Raw genomic sequence first — 12,557 nt, forward strand, 5'->3', positions numbered from 1 at the left:
TGAGGTTCAGACTGTTGTTCTTGTAACTCCCATCCCTTGTTGTCCATCCGTCTGTCATCGATCATTACTGAAAGGTTCCTCCCAGTAGAGAAGGCCGTTTCATGGTACATCCATTTCAAGCATCACAACATCCGCTCCCCGACTACAACCCCCCCCCCCCCCAGCACAACTTCAGATCGATGATTAGATTTTTCTGTCAGTTTGTGTGTTTAAAAAAAACTATTGTTTTTCAAGAAACAAGATCATGTTTATACACACACACACACTTTAAACATGTTTATACACACACACACACACACACACACACACACTTTCAACATGTTTATACACACACACACACACACTTTCAACATGTTTATACACACACACACACACACACACTTTAAACATGTTTATACACACACACACACACACACACTTTAAACATGTTTATACACACACACACACACACACACACACACACACACACACACACACACACACACACTTTCAACATGTTTATACACACACACACTTAATCAAAGAAAAAACTAAACATTGTCTTTAAGTGGCCAGGAAAATTATTAATTAAATGGATTTGTCAACTCATTGTTACATTTTTGTTTGTTAAATTCTCTTTTGTTATGGCTGTCCTGTGTGGTTAAAGGTGTAGTCAGCTATCTATCTAGGACTGGACCTCCAGTCCCTCTATCCTCCATCCCAGTCCCTCTAGCAGACCGTCCCGTTCTCCTGCCTCGACTTGGGGCAGGTGGATCGAGGGATGGGCTGGACGGAGGGAGCCAGGGTACAGAAGAAACCAGCGATGAGGGTGAGCCCCAGACCTCCCCAGGCGCAGAACATAGACCAGCCGTAGCCATGGCCAATGTCGTCCGGCAGGCCGTACAGATAGCGAGGATAACGGGACAGCTCGAAGTTGATCCCCGCCACGCAGGTACAGAGAGAGATTATACAGAAGGTGCCTGGGGAGGAGAGAGAGAGAGGGGGAGGTGGGGAGAGGGAGGGTAAGGGTAGCGAGGGAGAGAGGGGAGGTGTCGAGGGAGAGAGTGGGGGAAGATAAAGGAGAGGGGAGGGGTGGAGAGAGGGGAGGTTGGGGAAAGGAGCGAGGGAGAAGGTGGGGATAGGGAAAGAGAGAGAGAGAAGAGGGAGAGAGAGAGAGGAGGTGGGAAGAGGGAGAGAGAGAGAGAGAGAGAGAGAGGAGGTGGGTAGAGGGAGAGAGAGGAGGTGGGAAGAGGGAGAGAGGAGGTGGGAAGAGGGAGAGAGAGAGAGAGAGAGAGAGAGAGGAGGTGGGAAGAGGGAGGGAGAGAGAGAGAGAGGAGGTGGGAAGAGAGAGAGAGAGAGAGAGAGGAGGTGGGAAGAGGGAGAGAGAGGAGGTGGGAAGAGGGAGGGAAGGAGAGAGAGAGAGGGTTACACTGATGCAATAAGAACGATGTTCACTTGGTGTTTGGGTGTGAAACCGTTTATCAGTAATATAATACAACATTCCTATCATCATTATTTTGGAGAACCAATTTCTCATTCAGACTGTGAACATTTTGTACAAACAGAAAACTGTCCACTGTACAGCATTAAAATATATTACTTTGGACTTTTTCAACGGTTCCTCTCTTTTGTGTGTAGATTGAGGGTGTAATTCCACCCTAACTCTGTGAGCTGGGTGTGTGACACCGCTGGGCTGTTTATCTGTGTCCCCAATGGCACCCAACACCCCTGTATAGGACACTACTTCTGACCAGGAACCAATGGCACCCAACAACCCTGTATAGGACACTACTTCTGACCAGGACCCAATGGCACCCAACAACCCTGTATAGGACACTACTTCTGACCAGGACCCAATGGCACCCAACACCCCTGTATAGGACACTACTTCTGACCAGGAACCAATGGCACCCAACAACCTTGTATAGGACACTACTTCTGACCAGGACCCAATGGCACCCAACACCCCTGTATAGGACACTACTTCTGACCAGGAACCAATGGCACCCAACAACCTTGTATAGGACACTACTTCTGACCAGGAACCAATGGCACCCAACAACCTTCTATAGGACACTACTTCTGACCAGGACCCAATGGCACCCTATACTATAGTCACTGTTACTAGTGTCCCCCCAGTACCCTGAACTACAGTCACTTGTTACTAGCCTCCCCCCAGTACCCTGAACTACAGTCACCTGTTACTAGCCTCCCCCCAGTACCCTGCCCTGAACTACAGTCACTTGTTACTAGCCTCCCCCCAGTACCCTGCCCGGAACTATAGTAATTTCTCTGCACTATAACATCAGTAAAACTGAGTAACAATCAATCAACTTGAATCTGACCTGGCCCCAGTAATCTGACTTGACCACAGTAATCTGACCTGGCCACAGTAATCTGACCTGACCACAGTAATCTGACCTGACCACAGTAATCTGACCTGGCCACAGTAATCTGACCTGGCCACAGTAATCTGACCTGGCCACAGTAATCTGACCTGGCCACAGTAATCTGACCTGACCACAGTAATCTGACCTGACCACAGTAATCTGACCTGGCGACAGTAATCTGACCTGGCCACAGTAATCTGACCTGGCCCCAGTAATCTGACCTGACCACAGTAATCTGACCTGGCCACAGTAATCTGACCTGACCACAGTAATCTGACCTGACCACGGTAATCTGACCTGGCCACGGTAATCTGACCTGGCCACAGTAATCTGACCTGACCACAGTAATCTGACGTGGCCACAGTAATCTGACCTGACCACAGTAATCTGACCTGACCACAGTAATCTGACCTGGCCCCAGTAATCTGACCTGACCACAGTAATCTGACCTGGCAACAGTAATCTGACCTGACCACAGTAATCTGACCTGGCAACAGTAATCTGACCTGACCACAGTAATCTGACCTGGCCAGAGTAATCTGACCTGACCACAGTAATCTGACCTGGCCACAGTAATCTGACCTGGCCACAGTAATCTGACCTGACCACAGTAATCTGACCTGGCCACAGTAATCTGACCTGACCACAGTAATCTGACCTGACCACAGTAATCTGACCTGGCCACAGTAATCTGACCTGACCACAGTAATTTGACCTGGCCACAGTCATCTGACCTGGCCACAGTAATCTGACCTGGCCACAGTAATCTGACCTGACCACAGTAATCTGACCTGACCACGGTAATCTGACCTGGCCACAGTAATCTGACCTGACCACAGTAATCTGACCTGACCACAGTAATCTGACCTGACCACAGTAATCTGACCTGACCACAGTAATCTGACCTGGCCCCAGTAATCTGACCTGACCACAGTAATCTGACCTGACCACAGTAATCTGACCTGACCACAGTAATCTGACCTGGCAACAGTAATCTGACCTGACCACAGTAATCTGACCTGGCCACAGTAATCTGACCTGGCCACAGTAATCTGACCTGACCACAGTAATCTGACCTGACCACAGTAATCTGACCTGACCACAGTAATCTGACCTGGCCACAGTAATCTGACCTGACCACAGTAATTTGACCTGGCCACAGTCATCTGACCTGGCCACAGTAATCTGACCTGGCCACAGTAATCTGACCTGACCACAGTAATCTGACCTGACCACAGTAATCTGACCTGGCAACAGTAATCTGACCTGGCCACAGTAATCTGACCTGGCCACAGTAATCTGACCTGGCCACGGTAATCTGACCTGACCACGGTAATCTGACCTGACCACGGTAATCTGACCTGGCCACGGTAATCTGACCTGGCCACGGTAATCTGACCTGACCACGGTAATCTGACCTGACCACAGTAATCTGACCTGACCACAGTAATCTGACCTGGCCCCAGTAATCTGACCTGACCACAGTAATCTGACCTGGCCACAGTAATCTGACCTGACCACAGTAATCTGACCTGACCACAGTAATCTGACCTGGCCACAGTAATCTGACCTGACCACAGTAATCTGACCTGACCACAGTAATCTGACCTGGCCACAGTAATCTGACCTGGCCACAGTAATCTGACCTGACCACAGTAATCTGACCTGACCACGGTAATCTGACCTGACCACAGTAATCTGACCTGACCACAGTAATCTGACCTGACCACGGTAATCTGACCTGACCACGGTAATCTGACCTGGCCACAGTCATCTGACCTGACCACAGTAATCTGACCTGACCACAGTAATCTGACCTGGCCACAGTAATCTGACCTGACCACAGTAATCTGACCTGGCCACAGTAATCTGACCTGACCACAGTAATCTGACCTGACCACGGTAATCTGACCTGACCACAGTAATCTGACTTGACCACGGTAATCTGACCTGACCACGGTAATCTGACCTGACCACAGTAATCTGACCTGACCACAGTAATCTGACCTGACCACAGTAATCTGACCTGACCACAGTAATCTGACCTGTAATATTCCCTCTGTTTTGCTTCATTTCTATTCTCTCTCTCTCTCTCTCTCTCTCTCTCTCCCCCCCCCCCCCCTCTCTCTCTCTCTCTTGTCTCTCCCCCCCCTCCCTCTCTCTCGCTCTCTCTCTTTCCCCTTCTGTCTCTCTCTCTCCCTGTCCCCCCCCTCTCTCTCCCTCCCTCTTCCGCTCCCTCTGCCCCCCCCTCCCCTTCTGCCGTGCATGACATAATTTGTTAGTGTGATGTTACCGCCACTGCCTCCGTGTGTGTGTGTGTGTGTGTGTGTGTGTGTGTGTGTGGTGTGGGGGGCATGGAGAATGCAGGCTGTTAATCAGAGTCACCAGCACTACTAATGAGAGTTCAGCACCTCCACACCAGACAATCAGTCCTCTATGTGGCTGTTGATGCTATGCTCTTTCACAGTAACCCCCCCTGAGCTGGTGTTATTCCTGTTCACAGTAACCCCCCCCCCCCCCTGAGCTGGTGTTATTCCTGTTCACAGTAACCCCCCCCCCCCCCTGAGCTGGTGTTATTCCTGTTCACAGTAACCCCCCCCCCCCCTGAGCTGGTGTTATTCCTGTTCACAGTAAACCCCCCCCCCCCCTGAGCTGGTGTTATTCCTGTTCACAGTAATCCCCCCCCCTGAGCTGGTGTTATTCCTGTTCACAGTAACCCCCCCACTGAGCTGGTGTTATTCCTGTTCACAGTAACCCCCCCTGAGCTGGTGTTATTCCTGTTCACAGTAACCCCCCCTGAGCTGGTGCTATTCCTGTTCACAGTAACCCCCCCCTGTGTGTAGTGTGTAGGGCCCTGTCAGTGTGTATAGAGTCAGTGTGTATAGAGTCCGGTGTGTTTAGAGTCGGTGTGTATAGAGTCGGTGTGTATAGAGTCGGTGTGTATAGAGTCGGTGTGTATAGAGTCGGTGTGTATAGAGTCGGTGTGTAGTTAGAGTCGGTGTGTATAGAGTATCTGTGATGTCCTCTTACCTCCCATAAGGAACAGTATCTGTGTTGTCCTCTTACCTCCCACGAGGAACAGTATCTGTGTTGTCCTCTTACCTCCCATAAGGAACAGTATCTGTGTTGTCCTCTTACCTCCCATTAGGAACAGTAATCCTGCCACGTACTGCATCAGTCCTCTATCCCAGCAGCATCCCAGAACACCTATCGTCCAGCCAAACAGAATGATGGCTACAGCCATGCCCATGAAGCCTGCCGTCATCCGCCTCAGGTCTGGAGAGACAGGAGAGATACAAGGAGGGAGGGTTAGCATGGTTACAACACACACCTGTAGTCCACATTCTGACACACACACTGTAGTCCACGTTCTGACACACACACACTGTAGTCCATGTTCTGACACACACACACACTGTAGTCCATGTTCAGACACACACACACACTGTAGTCCATGTTCTGACACACACACACTGTAGTCCATGTTCTGACACACACACACTGTAGTCCAAGTTCTGACACACACACTGTAGTCCACATTCTGACACACACACTGTAGTCCACATTCTGACACACACACACTGTAGTCCATGTTCAGACACACACACTGTAGTCCATGTTCAGACACACACACTGTAGTCCATGTTCAGACACACACACTGTAGTCCATGTTCTGACACACACACTGTAGTCCATGTTCTGACACACACACACTGTAGTCCACGTTCTGACACACACACACTGTAGTCCACGTTCTGACACACACACACTGTAGTCCACGTTCTGACACACACACTGTAGTCCACGTTCTGACACACACTGTAGTCCATGTTCTGACACACACACACTGTAGTCCACGTTCTGACACACACACTGTAGTCCACGTTCTGACACACACACTGTAGTCCACGTTCTGACACACACACACTGTAGTCCATGTTCAGACACACACACACACACTGTAGTCCACGTTCTGACACACACACACTGTAGTCCACGTTCTGACACACACACTGTAGTCCATGTTCTGACACACACACACACTGTAGTCCACGTTCTGACACACACACTGTAGTCCACGTTCTGACACACACACTGTAGTCCACGTTCTGACACACACACACTGTAGTCCATGTTCAGACACACACACACACACTGTAGTCCATGTTCTGACACACACACACTGTAGTCCACGTTCTGACACACACACTGTAGTCCATGTTCTGACACACACACACACTGTAGTCCACGTTCTGACACACACACTGTAGTCCACGTTCTGACACACACACTGTAGTCCACGTTCAGACACACACACTGTAGTCCACGTTCAGACACACACACAGAAGGGTTAGGCAACGTTCAGACAGAAATAGCTACTGGAACTGTCTTGACCTCTGACCCTGTCAGGACACCTGTCATTCAGCTATTGGGACTATTTTTAACCTCTGACCCTGTCAGGACGCCTGTCATTCAGCTACTGGAACTGTTTTTAACCTCTGACCCTGTCAGGACGCCTGTCATTCAGCTATTGGAACTGTTTTTAACCTCTGACCCTGTCAGGAAGCCTGTGATTCAGCTATTGGAAGTGTCCCAACATAACAGTCCTAACCCCTGACTCTGTGAACAGACTACTGACGACACAGCAGAGATAGAAGATCGACTGTAGCGTCTACAGAAGACAAATGTAGGAATCTGTAATGTTGCTCGTATCAGATCTCCTGACATTATGACCTCATTTCCTAATACCGTTTGACCTCACTTCCTTATACCGTATGACCTCACTTCCTAATACCGTATGACCTCACTTCCTAATACCGTATGACCTCACTTCCTAATATCGTATGACCTCACTTCCTTATACCGTATGACCTCACTTCCTAATACCGTATGACCTCACTTCCTAATATCGTATGACCTCACTTCCTTATACCGTAAGACCTTAGTTTGTCTATACTATTTCAGGAAAACACCTTCAGCATCCACCGAGCTCCCGCTGCTGGTGTGTGCGAGTCCGTGTGCATGTTTTTACGGGCTGAGGAAGAATGATGTGGGGAGAGGCTCGTTAAACCTTGACGGGCAAGCACCAACGCCCTCTAGGTAATCTGTCCCACAGTCCCACAGGGCCCATAAATACTCTACCTTTCAACAGTCCCATGTCTGCCCTAACTGCCCCAGAGCAGAACAAATAGAGAGCGAGAGAGAGTGAAGGTGGGGCAGGGAGAGAGATAGAGAGACGGAGGGAGAGAGACGGAGGGAGAGAGACTGAGGGAGAGAGACTGAGGGAGAGAGACGGAGGGAGAGAGACGGAGGGAGAGAGACGGAGGGAGAGAGACGGAGGGAGAGAGACGGAGGGAGAGAGACTGTGAGGGTGCAGAGAGGGATTAAACTACCCTCCATTATCCTACCTTCTATTATCCTACTCTCTATTATCCTACCTTCTATTATCCTACCCTCTATTATCCTACCCTCCATCATCCTACCCTCCATCATCCTACCCTCTATTAAACTACCCTCTATTAAACTACCCTCTATTAAACTACCCTCTATGATCCTACCCTCTATTAAACTACCCTCTATTAAACTACCCTCTATTATCCTACCCTCTATTATCCTACCCTCTATTAAACTACCCTCTATTAAACTACCCTCCATTATCCTACCCTCTATTAAACTACCCTCTATGATCCTACCCTCTATTAAACTACCCTCTATTATCCTACCCTCTATTAAACTACCCTCTATTAAACTACCCTCTATTAAACTACCCTCTATTATCCTACCCTCTATTAAACTACCCTCTATGATCCTACCCTCTATTAAACTACCCTCTATTAAACTACCCTCTATTATCCTACCCTCTATTAAACTACCCTCTATTATCCTACCCTCTATTAAACTACCCTCTATGATCCTACCGTCTATTATCCTACCCTCTATGATCCTACCCTCTATGATCCTACCCTCTACTATCCTACCCTCTATTAACCTACCCTCTATTTCCTACCCTTTATTAAACGACCCTGTATTATCCTACCCTCTATTCAACTACCCTCTATTAAACTACCCTCTTTTAACCTACTTAAAGTTCTACATTCACAGAACAATCGAACAAAGATAAATGTAGTATTGTTTAGGGGAAGGTTTGATGGTGGTAGTGCCAGCTAGACAGCTAACAAGCTAACCAGCTAACCAGCTAGCCAGCTAGCCAGCTAACCAGCTAACCAGCTGACCAGCTAACCAGCTAGCCAGCTAACCAGCTGACCAGCTAGCCAGCTAGACAGCTAACCAGCTAACCAGCTAGCCAGCTAACCAGCTGACCAGCTAGACAGCTAACCAGCTAGCCAGCTAACCAGCTAACCAGCTGACCAGCTAGCCAGCTAACCAGCTAACCAGCTGACCAGCTAGCCAGCTAGCCAGCTGACCAGCTAGCCAGCTAACCAGCTAACCAGCTAACCAGCTGACCAGCTAGCCAGCCAGCCCATAGAGATTACTGCATTGTGTGTTCAAGTCGCTACCAACCTTATTATAACGACACAGAAAATAGTTTTCTCACATAGTGTTAGTGTTATTTCACACTGTATTAGAATGAGGGAGGGATGTCCAATAGGGAGGGATGGACAGAGGGAGGGATATACAATAGGGAGGGATGGACAGAGGGAGGGATATACAATAGGGAGGGATGGATGGATGGATGGATGGATGGATGGATGGATGGATGGAGGGAGGGAGGATGGACAGAGGGAGGGATATACAATAGGGAGGGATGGATGGATGGATGGAGGGAGGGATGTACAATATGGAGGGATGTACAATAGGGAGGGATGGATGGATGGATGGATGGATGGAGGGAGGGAGGGATGGACAGAGGGAGGGATATACAATAGGGAGGGATGGATGGATGGATGGAGGGAGGGATGTACAATATGGAGGGATGTACAATAGGGAGGGATGTACAATAGGGAGGGAGGGATGGATGGAGGGAGGGAGGGATGTACAATAGGGAGATAGGATGGAGGAGGAAGGGAGGGATGTACAATAGGAGATAGGATGGATGGAGGGAGGGAGGGAGGGATGTACAATAGGGAGATAGGATGGATGGAGGGAGGGAGGATGTACAATAGGGAGATAGGATGGATGGAGGGAGGGAGGGATGTACAGGAGGGAGGGAGGGATGTACAATAGGGAGGGATGGATGGAGGGAGGGAGGGATGTACAATAGGGAGGGAGGGATGGATGGAGGGAGGGATATACAATAGGAGGGATGGATGGATGGAGGGAGGGAGGGATGTACAATAGGGAGGGATGGATGGAATGGAGGGAGGGAGGGATGTACAATAGGGAGGATGGATGGATGGAGGGAGGGAGGGATGTACAATAGGGAGGGATGGATGGATGGAGGGAGGGATGTACAATAGGGAGGGAGGATGGATGGAGGGAGGATATACACATGGGAGGGATGGATGGATGGAGGGAGGGAGGGATGTACAATAGGGAGGGATGGGATGGATGGAGGGAGGGAGGGATGTACAATAGGGAGGGATGGATGGATGGAGGAGGGAGGGATGTACAATAGGGAGGGATGGATGGATGGAGGGAGGGATGTACAATAGGGAGGGAGGGATGGATGGAGTGGAGGGATATACAATAGGGAGGGATGGATGGATGGAGGGAGGGAGGGATGTACAATAGGGAGGGATGGATGGATGGAGGGAGGGGAGGGAGTGACAATAGGGAGGGATGGATGGATGGAGGGAGGGAGGGAATGTACAATAGGGAGGGAGGGAGGGATATACAATAGGGAGGGATGGATGGAGGGAGGGATATACAATAGGGAGAGGATGGATGGATGGATGGATGAGGGAGGAGGGAGGGATGTACAATAGGAGGGCATGGATGGAGGGAGGGAGGGATATACAATAGGAGGGATGGATGGAGGGGAGGGAGGGATGTACAATAGGAGGGGATGGATGGAGGGAGGGAGGGATATACAATAGGGAGGGATGGATGGAGGGAGGGAGGGAGGATATACAATAGGAGGATGGATGGATATACAGTTAGGGATGGATGGATGGATGGAGGAAGGGAGGGATATACATAGGGAGGGAGGAGATGGATATACAGTAGGGATGATGGATGGAGGGAGGGAGGGATATACAATAGGGAGGGATGGATGGATGGAGGGAGGGAGGGAGGGATGTACAATAGGGAGGGATGGATGGAGGGAGGGAAATACAGTAGGGAGGGATGGATGGAGAGGGGAGGGATATACAATAGGGAGGGATGGATGGGGGGAGGGAGGGATGTACAATAGGGATGGATGGAGGGAGGGATGTACAATAGGGATGGATGGAGGGAGGGATATACAGTAGGGATGGATGGATGGATGGAGGGATATACAGTAGGGATGGATGGTGGAGGGATATACAGTAGGGATGGATGGATGGATGGATGGAGGGAGGGTGGGTGGGATATACAGTAGGGAGGGATGGAAGGAGGGATATACAGTAGGGATGGATAGATGGAGGGAGGGAGGGATATACAGTAGGGAGGGATGGAAGGAGGGAGGGAGGGATATACAATAGGGATGGATGGATGGAGGGAGGGAGGGATGTACAATAGGGATGGATGGAGGGAGGGAGGGATATACAGTAGGGAGGGATGGAAGGAGGGAGGGAGGGATATACAGTAGGGAGGGATGGATGGAGGGTGGGATATACAGTAGGGAGGGATGGAAGGAGGGATATACAGTAGGGATGGATGGATGGAGGGAGGGAGGGATATACAGTAGGGAGGGATGGAAGGAGGGAGGGAGGGATATACAATAGGGATGGATGGATGGAGGGAGGGAGGGATGTACAATAGGGATGGATGGAGGGAGGGAGGGATATACAGTAGGGAGGGATGGAAGGAGGGAGGGAGGGATATACAATAGGGATGGATGGATGGATGGAGGGATGTACAATAGGGATGGATGGAGGGAGGGAGGGATAAACAGTAGGGATGGATGGATGGATGGATGGAGGGAGGGAGGGATATACAGTAGGGATGGATGGAAGGAGGGATATATACAATAGGGATGGATGGATGGATGGATGGATGGATGGATGGAGGGAGGGAGGGATATACAATAGGGAGGGAGGGAGGGATGTACAATAGGGATGGATGGAGGGAGGGAGGGATGGAAGGAGGGAGGGAGGGATATACAATAGGGATGGATGGCTGGAGGGAGGGAGGGATATACAGTAGGGAGGGATGGATGGATATACAGTAGGGATGGATGGATGGATGGATGGATGGATGGATGGATGGAAGGAGGGATATACAATAGGGATGGATGGATGGATGGAGGGATATACAATAGGGAGGGAGGGAGGGAGGGAGGGAGGGAGGGAGGGAGGGAGGGAGGGAGGGAGGGAGGGAGGGAGGGAGGGAGGGAGGGAGAGATATACACAGTAGGCATGGATAGAGGGAGGACTAGAGGGAGCGAGGGAGGGATAGAGGAATGTGATCTAATATGATCTATAATCTATATTAATATAATAGTAATATAATCTCTATATAATCTATACATAATCATACTATTTATACATTATATCTATACAATATAATCTATATATAATCTATCTATAATCATACTATTTATACATTATATCTATACAATATAATCTATATATAATCTAATCACAATATTCTATATTAATATAATCATACTATTTCATCAGGATTCAGCTTGTAGTTCGAACTCAAACTTCAAAAAGAGATTGAGGAGGGGGGAGAGATTGAGGAGGGGGGAGAGATTGAGGAGGGGGAGAGAGATTGAGGAGGGGGGAGAGATTGAGATGTGGGGAGAGAGATTGAGGAGGGGGGAGAGATTGAGGAGGGGGGAGAGATTGAGATGTGGGGAGAGAGATTGAGGAGGGGGGAGAGATTGAGGAGGGGGGAGAGATTGAGATGTGGGGAGAGAGATTGAGGAGGGGGAGAGATTGAGGAGGGGGGAGAGATGAGAGGAGGGGGGAGAGATTGAGGAGTGGGAAGAGATTGAGATGTGGGGAGAGAGATTGAGGAGGGGGGAGAGATTGAGATGTGGGGAGAGAGATTGAGGAGGGGGGAGAGATTGGAGGAGGGGGGAGAGATTGAGGAGGGGGAGAGATTGAGATGTGGGGAGAGAGATTGAGGAGGGGGGAG

General features: G+C 49.7%; 1 protein-coding gene across 1 annotated transcript; it reads right to left on the reverse strand.

Moving 5' to 3' along the window:
• Nucleotides 1–455: 455 nt before the first annotated feature.
• Nucleotides 456–7,862, reverse strand: LOC116360532 (transmembrane protein 178B-like). The gene is made up of 3 exons (XM_031815238.1): nt 7,838–7,862; nt 5,508–5,645; nt 456–959 (listed from the first exon to the last, which is right to left on the reverse strand). Exons 1-3 carry the CDS (start codon nt 7,860–7,862, stop codon nt 709–711), a joined length of 414 nt encoding a protein of 137 aa, XP_031671098.1. The 3' UTR covers nt 456–708.
• Between the last annotated feature and the right edge of the window lie 4,695 nt (nt 7,863–12,557).

This window comes from Oncorhynchus kisutch, unplaced genomic scaffold (assembly GCF_002021735.2).
Source record: "Oncorhynchus kisutch isolate 150728-3 unplaced genomic scaffold, Okis_V2 Okis09a-Okis19a_hom, whole genome shotgun sequence".
NCBI lineage: Eukaryota > Metazoa > Chordata > Actinopteri > Salmoniformes > Salmonidae > Oncorhynchus > Oncorhynchus kisutch.